At 49.1% G+C, this 22,846-nt stretch overlaps 2 protein-coding genes across 2 annotated transcripts; one reads left to right on the forward strand and one right to left on the reverse strand.

Annotated features, from left to right (window-relative positions):
* Positions 1-482: 482 nt before the first annotated feature.
* LOC135818541 (laminin subunit gamma-1-like) lies at positions 483-12,439 on the forward strand. The gene is made up of 7 exons (XM_065331937.1): positions 483-1,799; positions 5,981-6,138; positions 7,207-7,375; positions 8,781-9,066; positions 10,033-10,214; positions 10,364-10,633; positions 11,072-12,439. Exons 1-7 carry the CDS (start codon positions 1,064-1,066, stop codon positions 11,758-11,760), a joined length of 2,490 nt encoding a protein of 829 aa, XP_065188009.1. The 5' UTR covers positions 483-1,063; the 3' UTR covers positions 11,761-12,439.
* A 364-nt stretch (positions 12,440-12,803) lies between these two features.
* LOC135818542 (rho-related GTP-binding protein RhoJ-like) lies at positions 12,804-22,111 on the reverse strand. Its single transcript, XM_065331938.1, has 3 exons — positions 20,631-22,111; positions 15,674-15,732; positions 12,804-14,537 (listed from the first exon to the last, which is right to left on the reverse strand). The coding sequence occupies exons 1-3, from the start codon at positions 20,947-20,949 to the stop codon at positions 13,806-13,808; spliced, it is 1,110 nt and encodes a 369-aa protein (XP_065188010.1). The 5' UTR covers positions 20,950-22,111; the 3' UTR covers positions 12,804-13,805.
* Positions 22,112-22,846: the final 735 nt, after the last annotated feature.

The following is a 22,846-nucleotide window of genomic DNA, read 5'->3' on the forward strand; positions in this document are numbered from 1 at the left end:
GACGGCACCAAGTGCTATGGGCAAAGCACAACCGAGTCTACTTGTCTGGTCTGCGCAGAAGTCGATGGAAAACGAACCTTGCACGAAATGTAGGCTCTACCAGGGAAAACCAAACTCCGTCCCAGTGACAACAGCCTCTCCAGGAGCACTTAGCAGCCAAGTGCTGCCATGAGTGCGACTCACTAGCACGCCACTGTTCTCAACTAACTCTGACTTATCCGCAGGTGCATCGTCTTGGCGAAATCTTCATTATCATCTTGCTCAATCAAAATTGTGTCGAACATATTGCAGCGGGCTGCCACGCTGCTCCAAAAAGCGTGCAAGCTGCACCAGAGCTGGCCAGAGTTTTCCTTCTGATACGATCCAGTTGGGCATGTCTCTAGCGAGTACCAATACGCTATTGCCGCCTACCTAGGTCAGCGAGCATCGACAACACCACAACTGCTAGCGCAAGCCGAAAAGCAAAGATCTGGATTGGGCCCACCACGGTCTACCATGGTCTACGTCTGTCTTCCCAGCCAGTGAGCACGAGGCAGTGATTAGGTGTGACATTCTATCTGCTGATCGGGCAACCGGTGTTCGCTCATGCATCATTCAATAGCGTGGTGAATTTCTAACTGACTGGATTATAATCTTGTTCCTGTTGCATGCTGCAGCTAGCCAGGGGAAACCTGATCATTGTGGCCGCGAAAAGACATTTCCAGCGCCCCATACCAAAGAGGGAGCCGCTTCCTGGCGATATCGATCCTGGCTGAAAGTGTTGCGGGAGGGACAACTCACGGAGCTATTTAGAGACGGACCACAGTAGAGCAGCACGAGACGATACTGCGAAGAATAATACTGGCGCTTCAAAGTAGAGAGCAACAGAAATTTTGCAACCATTTCGTGTCAAAGACAGTGCAGCGCCAGGGTAGATCTGCCGTCCCGAAAACAAAATTTATTTGACAAGCGGTGGTGCATGGTGGTCGTAGACGTCGACGAGAACGTTTCCTCTAGTGCAGTCAGTACCACTGCACTGTGGTTTGGTGTGAATCGCGGACTTGGCGGCTAGTGTGTCAGTAGTATGTGTGTTCAGTTGACGGAAGAACAGCCGCACCATGTGTTACGGCTGCTGTCGTCACATTCTTGTCAATCGCGAACGAAAGAGCAGCAACCTCCGCTCCTCCGGCCCACGTGTTTACAACGTTCGGTTTGTCACACGGTGCGGCGCGGCAGGAGTTGGACACCTCTCCTTGCGCTTCCCGCACTGCTAATGCTGTCATTATCGTTTGGAAGAATGGAGACGCTAGCAGAGTGTGTGCTTGCTGAGGGTGGACAAGGTACTGAGTTCTGCTCGCCGTCGAGTTTCGACCTAACGAGTAGTCTGCCCTCGGCTCTCTTGTCCGCCGGGAGCAGCTTTAAAGATGGCGAACCAAACTGTGAGTTGGAAGGTGGGGAGGTGAAGTGCGAGCCTGCGACCGATGGCCAATTCGACGTTCAGCACCTGGCCGCAGCGCCGGGAAGTTGGCAGTCCGAAATTCAAATGACTGCGGACAGCACGGTGAACGTGGAGCTGGCATTACCGTCGCGCTATATTCTCTTCACCATCCGAATCAGTTTGACGCTGCTGCCCGACAAGTTTCTCGTCCAGACATCTGGAGATGGTGGCAGTACATGGACGACGCGTTTCCGATTCACCCAGTCGGCAAGTGAGTGCGAGAGCCTGCCGAACCCGCAAGAGAAAGCGCGCTGTGGAGCGTACAACGCCGAAGCAGCGTCAGTCGGCATCTTTGCGGAGACGGAGCTCACGCAACTGTTAGGTAAGGAGAAACAGTGGGCGTTCGTGTGTTTGTGGGATTGTTGTTCTGGTGAGTAATTCCGTTGTGATCATGTAGATCTACAGCGTGTACTGCGTGTACTTTGTACCTACTACCTAGTCATACACGGTCATTTCAGCCCGGGGAGACTTGTAAAAAAGAAACTGACTTTACATGGAACGAACGTTACCTTACGGTATTCCGTGTGTATGTTTGTGTGTGTACCACATCACAATAATCTTGTCGCTTCTCCGACAATGCACGGAGACTCCCTCGATTTAGGCTAAGGCCTGTGGAGAATCCATAAATACAAATTTAATACAAATGCCCAGTTTCCAAACCATGGCCCATGGTTTGTAAACTGGGCATGGGCCCACTCAGTGAGAACAAAGCGTGAAAACACCTTCTTGGAGTGACACTGTGGGGAGGCACAGCAACAGAGCTGGCATATGCAAGCCACTGCCTGTAGTGTTTACAGTGGGTCCCTGCCTGGACACTCCGCACTTCCTCAGTGTGCAGGATGTTTCTAAAGAGCGGCTGTAACTGTCAGGAATCACGCATGTCACAAACATGACGTGTAAATTATTAATTTTGTTGAAGGCAATCGACTCTGAGCTGTTGAACCCCAGACGTTTTGTGTGGGGTGGCTTCTTGGTCTTGTGTGATGCAGTGTGGGCCTGAATTGCTGTGGTTGCCACGTGCACACTGAGATTCTAGTAGTTGGGTTACCATGTGTTAGTACCAGCGTGTGGGGGCCATGTGTATTTTAGACCAGTCTGGGTATGGATCATGGATCCCAGCTCTGCCCTTGGCTGGGTCTTGTGCTCACTGTGGGCTCAAGCATTCAAGCATTCCTTGTATGCTACTAGCTGTGACCACTGCTGTGCCACTCCAAACCTCAATGGCCACCGGCCGAGAGCCACCGGCAGAAACTAGAAGTTACACACCACACGTACACACGGTACATGTGATACTTGATGTAACACAATACACACATGCACCGAGGACCATGCCTGCTCCTGGTAACATGTTTGTGAGTTTCAGTGCCGGGTGTGAGCGTGCACAGATTTAGTGAGATACGCTCCAGAGCTTCCAGGGGGTGGCCGATAAAACTATACACCACACACGTACACGCATATACAGCATATACATGTAGCTATTAACTACACGGACAGTCGGTCAGTACAGTAGTGGACAGGAACGACTGGGTCAACGACTCCCAGCCAGTTACATCCACACAGCCACCATCACGTCTTTTCACCATGCAATAATATGCATGTCCATGAGTATGCACATGTGTTGCTGTGGGATTGGATGGCACTGAGCAAGTGACTTGCAGGAGTAACAGCAAGTTAGGTGCTAAGATAACCAGCAGTCTGTGGCAACTACAACTGATTAGCCATCATGCACCACAGTGCAGCCATGCTTGGTGAAATTGCCCTCTTTGGGATGGTCTCTATCTTCAGTGTTGGTTAGCACTACTAGACCTGAGTATCACGGTTGTGCAGGGGGTGTGTGTGGGGAGGGGGGGGGGGGGGGGGCACCTAACTCCTGTGTAGATAGATTTGCATCATACCAGTACTAGCTGGATCAGATCATGTTCCTGGGGAATCACCCCCCCCCCCCCCCCCTCATACTCGTGCAGTACAGACCACTACTTTACTGAGAGTAGTGTCCATACGTTGCACAAACTACAGTCGACCTACCCTTATAACGATATTTGCGTCAGACCAAGAAATATTGTTATAAGGGTAATATTGTTATAGGGGTAACTGGTTCATTTCATACACATATGTCATAATGCATGGATTTTGTTCATTTTTTACACTCTTCATAGCATAAAAAACTGACATACATGCACATTATGTACACAGCAAGGTGCCCACTGGTGCCCCTCGTCATGTCCCAGCGACTTATCAAGTGAAGCTTGCCCTACCTGGATAGTGGGCTCTACATCTTCCCTGCTAGATAGCGTTACAAAATGGAAAATGTTGATTGATCAGCCCATTTTATATCGTTATAGGGGTAATATCGTTATGGCGATATTGTTATAAGGGTAGGGCATTGTATACAAAAATCAATGGAGTGATTTGGTTTGGCAGAAAAATATCGTTATAAGGGTAATATCGTTATAGAGGTTATCGTTATAAGGGTAGGTCGACTGTACTTGCAAACTGAGAACTGAGTGCTCCATACCGCGAGGGCAGACTAACTGTGACAGAAAAGAGAAAAGAATTATAGCCTCATTATCTTGATACTAAACTTGTATATCAACTTAATTATCAACTGTAACTGTAGATTGACGCAGTCCAGCTGCATCATGGTGAATCTTACCCCACACTAGCTGAATGCAGTGCAAGAACTCAAACAGCTCTGGATCATGACCATGATGACTTGGGGGCTAGACTTGTTTGAAAATTCGGGGATCATGGTTACTAATTGCCAGGTTGGCTTCACTGGTGGTTATGCTGACAGTAGACCAACCGCAGCATGCCACCTGGATTGGACTTAACTGGGTAGAATAGCCAGGTTTCACTGTACTAAGTGGCCAGCATGTTGAAATCTAGTTTGTGATGTCTGAGCAACACCAGAGGGCAGTGGCACCACTGGTACTACAGGAGTGACAGGCACACGTGTTTGTAGCCAGTCACATGCTTCCCTGAGTCCCTGAGTCAGAACTAATTTTACAGTTCACATCACATGACAAACATGTACACTTCAAGTTATTTGGACCCTATCATCGACCTATGGCTATGTAGTGTGTAGTGTGTAGTGCTACCAGCTATGAAAACGTTAGTCTTGGTTGCACGTGACTCAGGCTCTGATGCAGTGATGGTCACTTTGCACTGTTTGACAGCATTACCTGGTGACTCGTAATCATGTGATGTAAAACTCTGTTGTTGCAGCTCTGGATAGACGTTGTACAGCCTACATGTAGCTGCACTCTCAGCTGGGGGGGGGGGGGGGGTTAAGTCTGCTTCTCTGTGCGACACTTATCTCTTCTTAGTAGAAGCAATAGCTACATTGTGGCAGTAGAGCTTTGCACACACAGGCGGGTGAGAGAGAGAGAGACACACACACACGTACACACACACACATACGTACACACACACACACACGTACACACACTGTACTAGCTTTGGTGGTATGCCACAGCTATTCAGTGTGTCCTGGTCCATGTTTGCTTGTTGTGAACGTGTGTTAGGGATGAGGTTGTGAAGTGGTTTGAAGTGGTTTATGCTGGTGAAACCTGTGTTACCTGGTAACATGTGGAAAGAAGGGATGAAGTCAAGTGCTTTGTCTGAAGCAGTCCTTGGAAAGAACTCAGTAATGGAAGTGTTATGGTCAGAGTCACTGCACATATCCATTAGTGGCAATTACAGGTACCTAGTACTAGTACTAGTGTCCCTGTAGTGCTTCCCGGTGTTGAGATGTGCCATTCACCATGACTTTGCATGGCAACTGTTACTTCAGTCCTGATACAACCAGGGAAGCATTACTACCTGCTACTGCACAAGTACAAATTTTCGTTTACGAAATCTTTCGTTACATCACTCTACCAGCAGGTTCGTTACGTACTAAATTTCGTTTTTGGTCGAGGTCTGTCACCCCGAACGTTCAGAATTTTTTTTAGTTTGGTACAAACTGTAGTTATTTCGTGACCCCTAACGAATGTAGCGAAAGTTAATTCCAAACGAAAATTTGTAGTTGTACAGTATTGTGGTTGATTGTACTTCTGAAGTGATGAATACTCATAACTGCCTGCTCATGCACTTCGCTGAAAGCAACACAACATGTGAGTGAATCCCAGACAGAGACTGAGAGACCTGTGCATGCGAAGTTGTTCTAGACAGTGACAAGAGTGTGCGAGGTCCTACTTTTCACAAACACACATTTCGACATATTATTGTTGCAAGTTATCAAAATGCAAACTTCTGAATGAAGCGTTATTGAGACCGTTGCGTTGTAAGCTACCACGCACAAGATAAGAGTCAGAAGAATGATCAAAGATGATACCTTGGTGACAGACACACAATTCTCCACACAGACAAAGAAAAACAGCCGTGACACACATCGCAAAACCTGGCAGTGGCGCTAGTTGCAAAACCCAAACAAATGTTCCAGTACATCCGGCTTTAACTATCCGTTCTCCTTTCTCCTTTGCCCATTGCTGTGTTGCACAGGGAACACCAGAAACGTCCAAACTCAACTGGACATTCCCGGCGGTCCGTTCGTCAACAGGGTTCGCATTCAGTTCCTGAAGATTGATGACATGTTTAGTGTTATTGGGGATCGGAGTGATCTCCCTAAGCTGCTCTACTACCGCGCAGATCAGCTACAGGTAATCATCGGTGCACGGCTAGTTTGAATTGGATTGGATTGGATTGGTTTATTTAATGTCGAAGAACAAACAGGCAGTGTTGCCTTATTACATGAAATCGACTACAGGCACACAAATATATGGAAAAAGGAAAAGATTAAAAGAAGAAAAAAGAAAAATAGAGTAGGGTTTAAGATAGCAGAGGAAAGAATACATAATTATTTGATCAGTTTTATGGGGAAATACTAGTAAAGGAAGGACCGAATGTTGCGAGTCATGACATACTGTCCACCAAAATGACTAGATCAAATACAATCTAGTTACTTGGTGGACAGTAGGTCATAACTCGTAACATTTGATCCTTCCTTTATTTCTCCATGATTACATTGGCTCATTTTCCGACTAGTTTCAAAGTTGATTTATTTCCAAAGATATGCAAAAGACATTACTTTAGCAGCATCTGACACTAACCACGGTCCCCACCGCTTTAGTGTGTATATCTGGGTGTGTGGTAGGGCCGTTATCATATTTCGCGCTCTATCCCGTTCATGTCCCGTACCGTCAAAGAAAGTTGGCCACATATTCATTCTCCACAAGTGCATGATTCAAAGCAAGGTAGATTGATCAGCCAGCAACTATCTCAAACTGGATGGCGTGGTTTTCAATGACATGTACGAAGCCGTCTTCCTTTCTCCACCCTTTTGTCCTAGCTCCTCTTCACTTCTCTTTGAAATATTACTTGTTGCTGCTACTGGTAGCACTGGTGACATCATTGCTGAGTTGTTGTGGTTGTTGTTACTGCTGCTGCTGCTGCTATGAGTGGTGGCGGTGATAGTGTTGTTGCTCTGTTGGGGTTGCCCCTGCCGCTGCTGCTGCTGTTAACCTGTCACCGTTGTTGTCACAGTGTATTGTTTGCAGAGGGAAACCCCCGCAGACCCACAGTCGTGTGCACTGGAACCGGGTCTGGGAGTCATGTATGTGCGTATAATGTTGGCCGATGCACAACATATAGCCGGCTAGGTGTGCAGGAAACCGCCATCCAAATGCCAGCATGTACGTGTGTATATACCATTGTCCTATCCTGCTCAGGTCTTCGGTACCTGTTGGTGCAACGGGCATGCACGCCGATGTCTGATGGACGGTAGTGCTAGTGATGCGTCCACCTGTGAGTGCCTGGGTAATACCACTGGTCCCAACTGTCAGGAATGTGCACCGGGATTCTTCAAGCGTACGCTTCCCGGCGGCTTCACATGCCAAGGTGAGTCACTGCATGCATTGCAGTAGTGCGCGGTGTTATGTCCTTTGCTGTTGGTGTATTTGTGTGTGTGTGTGGGGGGGGGGGGGGGTTAGCATGTGTGTGGGGGGGGGGGGGGCTAGCGTGCATGTGTGTGTGTGTGGGGGGGGGGGGGGTGAGGGTTAGCGTGCATGTGTGTGTGTGTGTGTGGGGGGGGGGGGGGGGGGGTGAGAGTCAGCGTGCATGTGAGTGTGTGTGTGTGGGGGGGGGGGGGGGGAGAGGTGAGGGTTAGCGTGCATGTGTGTATGGGGGGATGAGGGTTAGCGTGCATGTGTGTGTGTGTGGGGGGGGGGTGAGAGTTAGCGTGCATGTGAGTGTGTGTGTGGGGGGGGGGGGTGAGGGTTAGCGTGCATGTGGGGGGGGGGGGAGGGGAGGGGGGAGGAGGTGAGGGGGGTGGGTGAGGGTTAGGGTACATGTGTGTGCTCCTGTGGGTGGTCTGTGCAACTGTTGATTTGTCGGGAGTGTAGAGGAGACGGTTTCAAATAGGAAATACGTTGCAAACCAGAACGGGCTCAATATTCACTTTCTCTCTTGGTATTTCGATTAACTTAGAAAACATATGTCACAGTGAGACTACGATGTGTTTTACTCAGAGTCAAAATTTCATGGCTCTGCGATGACCAGAAGTGCCATACCACGTCTTTAGAAAAATCAACTTCTTGTCACAGGTAAACAGCGGCTCGCCTCCCGCCAATAAAGCACCGTATACCAATGAAAACTAATGGAAGCACACACAAGGCTTATTGTTGCTCTGTACTGGCCGTCGTGGAGCAATAGCGATTACCTAATTTCATAACTCAGAGTGAATTTGACGTGCACTCTAAAACGTATCCGGTTTGGAGCCACCTCTGATTTGACACGAAAAATTGGGCAACTTGGAGGCAACTGGCCAACACAAAGGAGTGGCTCAGTTCGATCGACTCTGGCCTCAGAGCAAACTTCAACATGCCAGTTTCCTTCCACAAACATATTTCGAGTGAACAATCCGCGCTGATGATCGGTTTGGGTCTACACAATTTTGCTGTCAAGCCGTTCCTATTTGAAACCGTCCCCTCTACATATTTCTACAGGTGCGGGTATATACACATGCCGGGTTGACGGTATTTGGGGTGGTGAATGGAGGAAGTGAGGGTGCAACAAGGCAATACTAGCTACACAACATCGCAACGCAAAAAAGCAATGCGTAGAATTGAATGCCCTCACATATGGCGTTTGTTTGCTGGATTACAATGTGCGTTGTCAACATTCGAAGAAGAGCGTTTCCGTAGATGTGTTGATATTGTTCTGTATCGTTCTTGTGTACTTTTTTGTGGTGGGAGTCTAAACAGGTAGAGTGTGTGTGTGTTTGTATGTTCTTGTTCCTGCACAGCGTGTGGTTGCAGTACGTCAGCAGGTGCCGACGGTCTGGCCTGCTCTCCCATGGGCATGTGCACGTGTCGCCTTGGTTACCGAGGGCAGCGCTGCGAGAACTGCTCTAGCGGCTATCATCGCGACGTCGTCGGGCAGTGTGTGAGGTGCAACTGCGGGGTCGGCGTCGTAAATCAGGAGTGCGAGGGTCGCACTGGTGCATGCAAGTGTCGCGTGGGAGTCACTGGGTTAAAGTGTGACACTTGCATCGCTGGCCACTATGGCTTATCTGAAGATGATGGTTGCCGGTAAGATCTAGGGTGTGCTATGTTACCAAGACTACATAATCAACAGTGTGTAACTCCTATCTTGGGCCGGGGGTGGACTTACTCGTGGTGGAAGTTTTACTGTGTCGTTTTCAGAAAGAAGTATTATCAAATGCGTATGCCTTTCCGCACTACTTGTCTGATACGGTGTCAGATCATCAGGTTCAGGGCCAGGGTACATGGATCAGGTTCAGGGCACATGGATCAGGTTCAGGTTCAGGGCACATGGATCTACCGTCAGCTGTTCTGCTGTGACCACCGTAGTACAAGTTTTCTTCGTGTTTGATCTCTGGCTGCGCATTATGACATCAGCTAGCTAGTGAGCCGAATGCCCGTGAAAAGCTGATGTCATAAAAGAAACCGGTTGCGGGCTGGGAGATCTTCAACTCACACTGCACATTCTTGGTTATGTACGCATGTGTAATGTACCTTCTCACTGTAAACCACCCACTATTCGCGTCACTAAATTTTCGCGATTTCTTAGGACCAACGGGTTTGCGGCGGCAAATGTTCGCGGAGCACTGTGGCCACCCACCTACATCCATCCACAGTTGAAGTTTGATTTCATACTGGTTAATATTCGCGTTGCACTCTTCTCGTAAAAATAGCGAGCATTAATATGTCGCGAATGTTAGGCAGTTTATAGTACGTACTGAGGTATGGCTAAGCCGTCCATGACATGGCGTATGATTCTGGAAAGCCTATGAGCTCAACCCTCTTGTGCTACACTGATACATAATCTCGTAACAATATCGTGTAGTTATTCGTTTGTTTGTTGGCCGGTCCGTCTGTGTCTGCCTGTATGTCTATTTGTTCATGCTCATTCATGCTCCCGCCTACATGTTTATCCGACCTGTCTTCTGGTCCTTGCTTGTACGGGTGCATGCACGTGTGTGTGTGGGGGGGGGCACATGTGTGTGGGTGTGCGCGCGCGCATTTGCGTCACAGGCCATGCGCATGTCACGCAGATGGCTCATCGGGCCGCGAGTCGTGCAATCAGACAACGGGACAGTGTGTGTGCGCGCTCAACGTGATCGGTCGACAATGTGACAGCTGTGCCAGTGGTTATCATACATTGACATCAGCTGGCTGCTCTCCACTGTCACAACCCAGCACTAGTATGAGTCAAGGTAAGACTATCTCAAGTTCAGACACTATCACAACGCGGAGCTTTCTGAGTTTTTCTCATTCTTTGTATGCCCATGGGGGCGGGGCACACATGTTTCGTTGTTGTTTTAGTTCTTACGTCTGGCGCTGTTGATATTTCTTCGCTCTTCAGGAATGCCTCAAGAACCAACCAGCACCACGTCGACTACACAAGCAGTGACGTCTCGTGCACAGCCGGTTGCCAATAGCAACGGAGACGGCAATCCGGATGAAGTGTTGGAGGACGATTCCAGCGACAACACCCTGCTGCTTATCTACGTGTTCATACCGGCCACCGTGGCGTTTGTCGTTCTCGTCTTCGTCATCGTGTACATCATACGACGTGGTCGTAACCATGGCGACGAGCATCACGACGGCGAGAAGAAGAAAGTTCACTTGAACCGTAAGTGAAAATAATTCTCAAGTAGGATCAAAACTGAACACAACTGAACGAGTGAGACCATCTTGTGATGGACGTGTTGCTTGGAAGTGGTGATGTCAGAAGTCAAGAAATAACGACTTTTGAATCCACTCTGCCCATACTGCAGTACAGTGTGTGGCTGGTAGCAGGGAGTAGTAAAATATGCTTTTTTAATACTCTCTGGTTGGTAGGCCCCTCATGTCGGATGCAGGTGTGAATTTGTCTGTAACGGGTAAAGGTCTTCGACTGGACAAGTCCAGGCCAGTTACTGCAGGTGGATGTGTTGCCCTGCATTGAATGAAAGCCACCCACACGTGTATGTGTCGTCTTCTGTGTGCGTGTGTGTACGTGCATGTGTGTTTGCACGTGTGTATGTGTGTGCATGCACACTTGTCCGTGTGTGCGTATATTCCATCACAGGCAACGATTCAAGCTCGTCGCGAGTGCCGCTGAGCGCGTACGCAGCCAGTGGCCCACGCACTTCGCCGGACAGCAGCGGTGGGCGCCTTGGCCAGCGTAAGATGTCCATAGCGTCGCTGTACGACACGGCCGACGTCATAGCACCACAGCTGAGAACACACGACCGATCGCGCACACCCAGTGCTCCGGGCAGCAAGCGGCAGAGCTTCATCAACGACGATCGGACGATCGTGGCCACCCCTAATATCCTGCATGAGCAGCTCATGCCATATCAAACGGACGAGTCGCTTACAGCTTACGACATCTCCAAAATCGTCAACCCACCGCCAGAGCCGTACGCTAAGACCAAGTTTAAGATGCTGAGCATTGGCACGCAGCCGAGCGCTACTGAAGAGTCGCCTACGGACGTGAGCCGGGCACAGCGAGCGCTCGCCGAGCCGTACGCGTCGGCAGGAATGAAACTGACGCCGATCAAGACGCACGCGGCCGAGCCAGCTCTGCCGGCGCCGTTGAACCAGTACACGCTGCCCGACATCGAGGTCAAGAGACAGCGGCGCGGCATAAAGCGACAAAAGAGCACGCCGACGTCCGAAGTGGGCATGGTGGTCAGCCCAGGATCACCGCATGCGTCGACAGTGGTCTACCAGCTAGACAGCGGTCAAGTAGGTAGATTGTGTTCGGATGTGTAGATACAATACGTCATGCTCGGTGTGACATGCACACGATGATCCACAACATCTGCTGCTGATCAGTGTCACAGCATCATCTACTAGCCTATCTCTGAATCTCCTGATGTCGTGAGTGCAGGTAGACATTGCTCCAAAACTCAGGGCATGCCCCGGCTAGCTGAGCTCAGTGCTGATACAGTGTGGTACTCACCTAGTTGTATCTTCTTCTCAGGCTGAATAACCGTACACACTGCTGACGGTGAAACCTGTGTACTTGTGTCTGCACAGCCAGCAGGCTCTTGCCACTCGGGTACCGCAGAGAGGGACTTGGGACATGCTAGCGTGTGCTGGTGCTATTGAGCTTTTCTCGTCCTCCGTGACCGCGTGAATCTCTGTCAGAATGACTTCGTAATGTTGCATATCGCATAGCTCTACTGGGCTTTGCGGTATCGCCAATTTCGATCACGTTAATTGTCATTGTATTGAACATGATGGCTGGCTGTACAGGTTTGAATGTGTTGTGATCAATGTCGCATTTTACTTGAGTTCCCAATCCTCGTTTTATCTATGTCTCTGCCCATTCCTATTTCCTACTTTGAACGGTATTTCTTATTGAGAACCTGAGTTGTGGTCTGCTACCATATCATCATGCTACAAGATTGTGAGGTTGTGCCGGTCACAGTGCCGGTGACACAGGTAATACTCTTCTGCCTGGCTGGATGTGTACTGTCAGCTTGCTTTGCGTTGAGTGGCGAGTCCATGCTGGTGAAGCCAAAGCACTCCATACAGAGAAAAAACAAACACGACAAGCGAGGACTCGATCATGTATCCTCTGATGGTCTTACTTATAATATGTGTGGTTGTTCTGATGCTGTGTGGGAACCGGTTCCTCCCAATAGGGCATGATGACAGTTGTACACCGGGTCCTTTGAGTCACTCAGACCTTACTTTTAAAGTACCATCCAAATCTACTGTAAATGATGGAACATAGGTTATGATAATAATTATTAATATCATCCTTGTGCCCATATCTTGCTGCATTTACATGTACACACAGGCCAAGCTTTAAGTTTAAAAGCTAAAGATACCGGGACCAAGGGAAAGTTGCCGGGCGTGCAATCATGAACTTCACAAAGCTCGCATTGAAATGAGCACGCTTTGTGTGTTGGATTGGATAACCTTTTACCTGATACTGTGTTGTACAATTAGAATGTGCAAGGAGTCAAGAACTGAATGAGCATTACTAAAAGTAAAGGAAGGGTGGCCTTAAAAGACCATACGTCATCTGTCAGACTGGACAACATACAGAATTGGAAAATGCCTTGCAATAGAATTTAGTTCAGGTGGTATTTACTATGATAAGAAAGATTTCAAAATACATTCTGTTTGTCAAATGTGAACTTGCATCTCATAGGGAAATGAAGACGGAATAGATTTACTCAATATTCAGACTGGATGTGTAGCGTACTTTTTGACGCACTCTGAAGTGAATGTCTCGATATCACGCCTGAGGCAGGTCGCGACAGGTACCGGTGTGCGTCCGTGTGTGTGTATGTGTGTGCATGTGTGAGAGCGTGGAGAGTCGATCAACAGTCAACACGTGAGAATATATAGATGTTGAGGTGAGTGAGGGATAAAATCTGAATTAAAAATCTGTTTTACCGTGTGGCTTGACAACATGCTACAGTACGCAAAAGTAGGCAATTGACGGCTTTCATCATTTCATCTCGGACTGTGTGAAGCCTCAAGAAAGAATGTTCGGGGAAGGAGTGTGTTCAAGATGTTTTTAGTGCCTGTGATCAACTGACGGTGATGGCAAAACCTTGCATGATGAGTGGAAGAGCTAATGGTCGGCAGTGAGTTTTGTTGGCAGGTCACGGGACGAATCGGATGTCTTTTTCAGGACATGGCTTTAATTGGCGCCCTCCGGCCAGGTCACATGACCGTTTTCAGAGCTGAGGTAAGCAGAGAGTGTTCTATGTAATACTGCGGAGTAGAGTGAAGTTCCTGTTTGGTGGTAGGAGTGGATGTACACGTTCGAACCACACGCAGCCGGACAAACGTAACTACGCCAATGAATTATGACCCGCTGAACCTCGGGAGAAGATTCTCGCAATCCTCCGCACGACCCCACGACCACCATGGGCACCACCATCGCCACCGCCGCCACCACCGCCGCTACTGAAGCTGCCCATGCTGGGCCCAATGACAATGCCTGCGCTGTCAGCACTGCAGCCACTGAACGCACTGGTGGAACTATCCCCGGAGCTAGTCGTCGCCGTGCTGTTCACCATACGTGCCACGTTACGTCCTCTGCCGCCGCTGCCACCGACCGGTCCCATACACGTCACATGACGCGTGTCGTCGTCGCTGGAGATCTCGCTGTGGCGACGCTCCACTTTCCGCGAGGACTTCTCCGACAGCCAGCCCTTGCTGTGCTTGTGTCGCTTCAGGCCGATCCAGATGGCCTCGTCGAACACCTCCTTCATTCCGTTGCCGGTCTTGGCGCTGCACTCAAAGTAGCCGGCCAGCTTGAGCACCTTCACCCACTTGCGACCGCGCTCGGGCCAGACAGGCTGCTCCTCACGCTCCAGCAGCTGTCGGAACACGGTCAGCTCCGAGCGTAGGTCCAACTGCGTGCCGACCAGGAGGATGGGAGCGTTGGGGCAGTGCTTACGTACCTCGGGCAGCCATACCTCCAGCACGTTCTGCAGCGACTGCGGCTGCACCACGCTGAAACACAGCAGGAAGATGCTGACGTGATTGTACGACAGCTGTCGGATTGTCCGGAAATCCACCTGGAACCACCATGGAAACAAGCAGAAAAATCCAGTTCGAGTCATGTCAACAGGTCACAAATATCTTCAATGATCAGTTTGAAGTAGTAATATCATGGCTTTAAGTTCATTGGGCAAACCAAGAAGTAATTTGATCATCGGAGTATAAGCCGCACTTTGAACACTCAAAATTCACCCAAAAAGGGGGTGCGGCTTATACTCCGATGATCGGTGATAAATAGGATAGATTTCTGTATTTTGTGGCAAAAGTGTGTGTGTGGGGGGGGGGGGGGGGGTGCGCACAGCTTATACTCCAGTACGGCTCATACTCTGGAAAATACGCTACTGTAATTCGTAAAATATATCATTCAGTGTTCACTGGGTCAGGCAGTACGTACTTGAACCTGAGGGCCAGCAAGAAAATGATGGCTCGTATCGAGTTTGGTGTGAATCGTGTTTCATGCATCAGTTACGCTGGTTTGCCTTTGACACTGACACTCTTCCTTCCGCTGTGTTGTTTCTGCATCAATGCCACTCCGATGCGCTCTTCTATGTGAGTGGCTCTCATTGCCAAGGGGAACGAGCGGGAAATACGAATAGTGAGTATACAGGTCGTAGCATAAATACACCTATTACACTAGATACAGTCAACTGTGTGTGTATATGACACTCGGTGGCGGGGCATCAGAAAAGTGTCCTTATTAGTGAAGTGTCGTTATACCCGAAGTCTCATCATATGTATTACAGTTACATGTAGATGGGACTTTGCTCCGGGCATGGACATTTTGTCATTATTCGCGAATTGTCGTTATATCCGCAGTCGTTATTAGCGAAGTTGATTGCACACCTTTTTAAGTACTGGTCATGGGCATGGTGGCTTGGAGTGTGTATTCGCCGCCGCTGAGATGCAGCGTGTTTCTGTGTATTTGCCTGTTGCAGGAGATCCGATGAAATACTGCACTGTACATCCCCAGGCCGCGTGAATAGCATGGATCCTTGACCTGCACAGTGTGTGCATGTATGTGTGTGTGTGTGTGTGGGGAGGGGGGGGGGGGGGCATGGGTTACCTAAGAGCTATGTACACCTAGAAGGAGGAAGATCTTGCTGACAAGTAAGTACAAATATGGTATGCTAATTTACTAAAGTTGCTGACATACCAAGCCCGCTGTGTCCATGATGGACAACTGGATTGGTCGATTGTTCACATTCAGCTGCACTGCATATCAGGGACACAACAGACAACAGAATGACCGTACACACAAAAACCAAATCAGACAAAATGTTGGAAAATGATGATCAAAGGGGGTAAGCCTCAGGATTAGCTTAGGATGATAAGTACATAGCCGCTAGCGGTTTTTAAAAGGTTGTACTTGAAGTAGCCTTTACTCTGCAGTCTGCATGGGCATGCAGTTGACAGGACTGCCGCATCCCAGCCACTAAGCTCCTGCTATCCCTAAGGGCCGGCCATGGAGCCCAAGCAGAGTTATTCATACATTGGGTAGTCTACCACAGGACTAATCGACAATCACGGTACTTGAGCAGCTGCAGAGCCGCATTTGGCAGTGGCTAACCATACTTCAGCGTGCATCACAGTACACTGTACATCACTAGATAGCAGCTTCAGTGAATATCGAGAACATCCCCTGCCATAAACAGTGAGTAATGACAGTTGTACAGTAGCAGCAGTAGCAGCAGCAGTAGGGCCTAGGCGTGTCAAGACTCAAGAGGTCAGTGCACACCGGACAAGTGGTCCCCTAGCCCTCCAAGCTGTCAACGCCACACAGTCACTGAAACTAGTGATGCGCGGTTGGTGACTTGGTGGGCATGTTGCCTGTGCCCTGTATGCACACTTGCCATGGAAGCCAGCAACACTGCCAACACTACAATACAGCAACACTGCCAACCGTTGTGACTACAATACAGCAACACGTACATGTAGATAACTGTGCTACTTCAACTATCACAGCTGCACCGGTGGTTAACACCTAAACTCGGCTAAACTCCGTGTAGCACAGCAGAGGAAAACACTCACATCTCCTGCGGCTACTACAACTTCAGTACAATGCCAGTGGATGATCTCTACAAATTTGGTCACCAACAGCCCACAGTGCGTGACTACACAATGTATATACATGTTACCTGCTAACACATCAGTGTTCTGCTGACTCGACTACTAGCAGGCTAAATGGTAAGCACCACCTGTAGAATTACAGTGCTGGTCGTGGAACCTTGGGAGGTAAAGGAAGCACAGACAGGGCTAGGAGCTTCCACAAGATTACCTCCCAGCAGTGCACTCTGAACTGCCAGCAGTGGAGGTTCAGGCTGGATAAGCACTACAACCATGGTCCATGTGTGTATGGGGGGGGGGGGGGAGGGTTAATGTCCACAGACTCAGAACTGCAACCGTGCTGCCTCAAATCACTCATTCTGACTACTTGAGGTGCACAGTGCATGCACAATTATGATTGTATTGTCCTAACTGACCCTGGAATGGAAAAGATGATAAGCACATCCACACGTCACTGGTAATGTGAATGTCCGTGACACCTTGATGCCAAATAGGGATACGGGACTGTCTGGTGGCGTGTGTGTGTGTGTGGGGGGGGGGGGGGGGGGGGAGTGATAGTTTCGTATAGTGCACAAGACTACACTACTAGTAGTCAGTGTTGCTCATGGATAGGACTACTGGTATGGTTACGAGTCGTACACCCGGTTCTGTGCAGGTCACAGGGTCAGGGTGAAGCATTAGTGCTGGGGGGGGAGAGAGATCCTGCAACAGTCACAACTCACATACACACAGTGCAGGCTACATGACTGTTATGCCTGTACAGGTACATGTACATAGTCAGTGTACACTGACTATGTACATGTACCTGCTCTTGGGATCCTGCCTACACATCAACACAGTCACGTGATGATTTCATAATAACTATGATGTCATACTCATGCTGGACAATGTGACCACTGACCACACTACCGGTACCCTGCAGATACTAGTACTTCACAGTCTCCAGACACCACAGTAGTACTTCCCGGCGGCAGTCAGCACTGCCACCAGACAAAGAGAAACCCAGTGGCCAGTGATGGAGCAATGATCCACCTTGAGTCATGGCATATCCATACAAGGTACTGAACTTCACTTGTAAGAACACAATACCAGTGGAGAAGTAGTAAAGCTTCACTAACGGTTAAATTTGACCGTATTTTATGATCACTGTCCACTACTATACTGCCTCTTCAACATCTATTGTGTGTTATCAATAGTCTCCATTGATGAGCAGAGAGGAGTGTGTTACCTACAACACACTTCGAAGTAGCTACTTCAACACCATCCCAAAGATGAAGTCTAACTCCAGCCTTTTTGTGACCTTCCCAGCACACACAGAGACAACCATGACCTTGTCTTTCTTGCATACACTGTCGACATGTCCGCAGTTGTTTGCCCATTCCTCTTTCTTCCTGGCTCGATTCTCTTCTTCCAATTCTCATTGGGGCCTCTCTCTCTCTCTCTCTCTCTCTCTCTCTCTCTCTCTCTCTCTCTCTCTCTCTCTCTCTCTCTCTCTCTCTTCCCCCCCCATCCCCTCTCCCTCCCGCCTAACATCACCAGGCTCCCATGCAAGAGGAATCATCTCATGTCCACCCGTGTAAAATGAATACCCTTCACAATGCTGTACTACATACTGTACACTGCCGGTCGCATGACTGATAATGAGCTGATACGATCTTTACCGTCCAGCATTACCCCTATTTAGTATCATGGCTGCAGTCCTAGGTGCAGGATTCACCACTGGACTATGATATAGACACCCCCGTGACAACGATGCACAATACAACTACAAGTAAATGTAAATGTACATGTAAATGTAAATGTAAATGTAAATGCAAATGTACATGTTTTCACTGCATGTGCATGTAGATGACAGCAGAACTCAACACCGGACACCGGACATCACTAAGTTGTGAATGACCGGCCCATTAGACTAGCACTGTTCATTACAAATTTAGATTATGACCTGTCAATGCAAGTGTTCTCTACATAACCCTAATTACCAGCATCACAAGATCTATGTTACTCAATCAGTGCACATACAACTTGATGTCACGGCATGATGGCCCCTGCCTGTCAGTGGTTCAGTATTTGATTCAAAACAGCAGTGTCGTCTAACAATGCACTTTCCCAACTTCCTTAAGCCATCCTGCTTCAATTTGTCTACCTCATACAGAAATTTCCAGCCGCGTGGATGGGGGTGGATGCTATTTTCGTGACGCAATTTGTAGCCAATTTGAACTTACACACAAAACACATACAAATGCCCAATAGTACTTTGTAGAAGTGATGGCCGTCTTTTGATATCCTGACAGCAAGTGGTGCGTGTTTGCAAGCTGCAGGGGCCTTCATTTTCTTGCGGGTGTACAGTGTGTGCACACACCCGGTCAGTGAAAAGGCGTCCAGCGCTTGGGAGTGTGCGTTACAGAAAGTGAGTTCCGGGGATAGAGAAGCAAGGGTGACACACCGACACTGATGACTCAGCCGGGCATGCAGCACAGGTGACTGTATCATGCATGCCTGAAGCTATGGTACTACCCAGGGTGTGCAGCCCTGTCAATCACGGTGTACACAGAACATCTCTTTACCGGGTACATGTACTAGAATAGTACATATCTGCACACACACACAACCATTCTCAGAGTAACTTATGAATGGTGCAATTGAATTTTCTTACATTTCCATGCACCTACTTCCATTTTTTCCTGCACTGCCACAAATGGAATGATGAATAAAAACTGACTGGCTCCGGGCATGACTATAGGATTTGGACAATAGGGAGCACAGGGAGCAGTTGTATACCAAACAAGCAATTGTAATAATTCCTCTGCACCCTTACGTCTTTTCTAATCAGCCATACATCAGTCACACATCAGTACATCAATGCTACTCCAGCACTAGCCTGCGTGTACATTACATGTATCCTGCTAGGTTTGTGTGCATGTGTCAGCAATGTGCGGCTGTTGACAACATTACTATCAGCTGACGTGACTCTGACTGAGTGAAAGTCAATGCAATCATATCCCATTGACTTCACCAGTGAATGGGAGTCAGGGAACATGTTGAAGTTGCTGCTCCCTCTCAGTAATACGCCTCTGTGTGGTACATGTGTATGTGTGTGGTATGTGTGTGTATGTATGTGTGTTTACATGTGTATGTATGTATGTATGTACATGTATGTATGTAAGTAAGTAAGTAAGTGTGTCCTGCATGCCTGGCTGATAGCCACTGACCACTGGATACGCATGGTGGCATTTCACCAAGGATGTTATCAAGTCACCTTTAAAAAGGCATACACTTGAAGGTATAACTGTACTACAGACTAGTCATGTACTCCACATCCACCCACACAGACCCACACAGACCCTAGCTGGCCCAGATGACCACCCAAGCCATGTTTATACTGTAGTTACACTCTCCACACATTGTGCAACACACACACACACACACACACACACACACACACACACACACACACACACACACACACACACACACACACACACAGTGACACACACACACACACACACACACGCACACACAGTGACACACACACACACACACACACACACACACACACACACACACACACACACACACACACACACACACACACACAAGCACACCACTCACACACACAGAGGAACACATACCAATGCAAGAGTGTTTTGATTTCCAATCAACTCCACCACCTTTCTGGGGACACTGTCAGCAAATGGTGTCATTCTAAACTGGGACATTTCAAAGCACAACTACTCAAACCTGTTTGTAGCTAGTCTTAATTTCTGGGGCTCAAATGGAAAAGACATTCTTTGGGATCATTGGCAAGGGGAACTTTTGTATTCCCTTTTTGGGGGACAGTCCGACTGTCGCCCTCTAGATTATCCTGATAATGGTATGTTGAAATTGTGTGCTTGGTATTTTAGTTTTACCATAATTATAGTGGGCATACCGCTCTCCCAATGACTGCACTGAACACCACCAAGACAATGTCATTATGCTGACAATCTAGTGATGGTAGTAACTTTACTTAGCTGCTCACGGACATCACAGTGACACTGACTTACCTGCATAGTTATCCAGCACCGTGGGCTTGTGATCCTCCAGGAACTCATTGAGCACATAGCGAGACAGCAGCGTCGTTTTTCCAACGCAATGATCTCCGACCACCACACACTTCAGCGTGACGCATCCGTCAGGACACAGTCCCTCTCGACATCCCGTCGCTGCCTCGCTGGCCTTTGCGACGTGCGCCGCAGCGGCCACTTGCTTCTGGAAGAAGTCTGCCTCGCTGGACGCTAGAAGAGATTCAGCGTCGTTCAGCAAACATGGGGTAGATGAGGCCGTCGTCAGACCCGACGTGCGTGTACTTCGACTAGCGATCATCGTCCAGGCTTGCTCAATTCACCTCCTTGCTTGCACTCAACGCGAATCGACCTGACAGCGTCTCTGTCGCGCTCAACCTTTCCAGAATCAGAAACGACAACGTTTTCGTTCAAGGCTCACGCAGCGGGACAAGAGCAGTCCAGCACCACGGGGAGGAGTACAGAGGAGAGTCAGCCGCAAACGTCAATCATTGCTTTCACTAGCGCACTTGTCGTGGGGATTGCACGCGAGCAGCACGCCAGGTGGTCCAGCACAGCACTACATACAAAGTACGCTCGACTCCACGCTAGACCAGTACACGCTCAGCAGATCAGAGTACACTACGGACTACAAAGTACCAAAAATGTACAAGAGGCACGAGGGCACTGGACTGGAGAGTGGAGACTGGAGTCGAGAGAGTCTGAGGAGGGCACGCGCTCTCAAGCTCACACAGTGCACAACTGCTGCTGCCAATAAAAGCCTGCGATCGGTTCGTGGATACGGCCAGTGAAGATGTGTGTGCGCCAGGCTGTTGCGCGGTAGGTCTTATTTGCTCAACCAATAACTGAACTCTGCGAATCAATAACTAGAACCAGTAGTACTAGATAGGAATCGATGGATGGTCCCAAATGGTCGATCAACGGCCGAAACGAGTACTCAGTTATCACTTTCAACAGAGTAAGGGGCACAAAGCGTGAACAACTGGTGGTCTTTTCACTCACTGCAATAGAGCACATAACAGAACACACCCAGGCAGCCTGGGTCTTTTCAAGGTGCCGACGAAGGTGGTGAACCTATTATGACCTCGAAGACAGTTCGCCAACTGATTTCGGCGTTCTTTTCAACAACAGTTACGGCACTACACGTGAACGACGTGCCTCGAACGTGGCTTGCTGGCTGCACTGAGCTGTACTCTCAAAGACAATGCTCAGCAACGCGTCCAGCAACAGCAGCAAAAACGACAAGGCGAAAAGACAACTGGGGCCTTAGCTGATCCGTCCCTCAGCTGGTACACGTGCTCAACTGGAAGCGAGAAAGGACAATCTGCTCTCAGTCTGACCTTCTCCTTTCTTGGTCCTGAACACTCCGCTCAGCTGCAGGCAACACTATCTTGACATGCCAAGTAACCCGTTAGTTAGAACAAGACAGCTAGCCACGCGAGTCGACGCGGACTCAGCGAATACCCACAAGCCGAAGATATGCACGCTAATGAGTAATGTCATGGCCGTGCTCCACCACTACCGGTTGAGCCTTGTCACGGTGTCAGGAATTGCGCCCAGCCGACCGCCTCGCCACGGCATGGGTGTGCCGAACCTTCAGCGGGCGCGCGCGCGCGAGTACCATGTGCCAGCGCACTCTAATCTAGTGTACCCTTGGCCCCGGGTTGCACCCTTGATGTACTGTTGAACTTTTGCACTGTCTGTCTGTCCTGACCTCAGCGATACTAGCATGCTATTGCAACATTCTCTCGGTGCAGGGCATGCAGCATTCACCGTACATGACCGCGTCTCCAGTACTAAAAAAATATTTTCTTCCCCGTCTCGTCCGTTTGTGATGCAAGTCGTCGATGTACGTACAACAGTCAACACACGGTACATGTGTGCCTATGGTTAGTATGACTATGAGGGTTTTCTAGGAGTGAATGTCGGAATGTTTGAAGAAGCTCGCTGTATGTAGTTCCTTTCGCCCGCTGACAGCCGTCGTTCACCGCTAGACGGAAACGAGCAGGTTCCCGTCAGTGTCGCTGGCGTGCTAGAAGCTGTCTACCGCAGTTGCGTGTTGGACACTGGCTGGTATCCTCCTCGAAACATGATCCATGCCCGCGGTGCTGAGCTGAGGGCAGTGATGGGGATGCATCGACGATTGGCCCGGTGTTGAATGCATGCATGCGTGCATGTGGAGTGGCGAAGATACTACA

This window comes from Sycon ciliatum, chromosome 5, assembly GCF_964019385.1.
Source record: "Sycon ciliatum chromosome 5, ocSycCili1.1, whole genome shotgun sequence".
Classification (NCBI taxonomy): domain Eukaryota; kingdom Metazoa; phylum Porifera; class Calcarea; order Leucosolenida; family Sycettidae; genus Sycon; species Sycon ciliatum.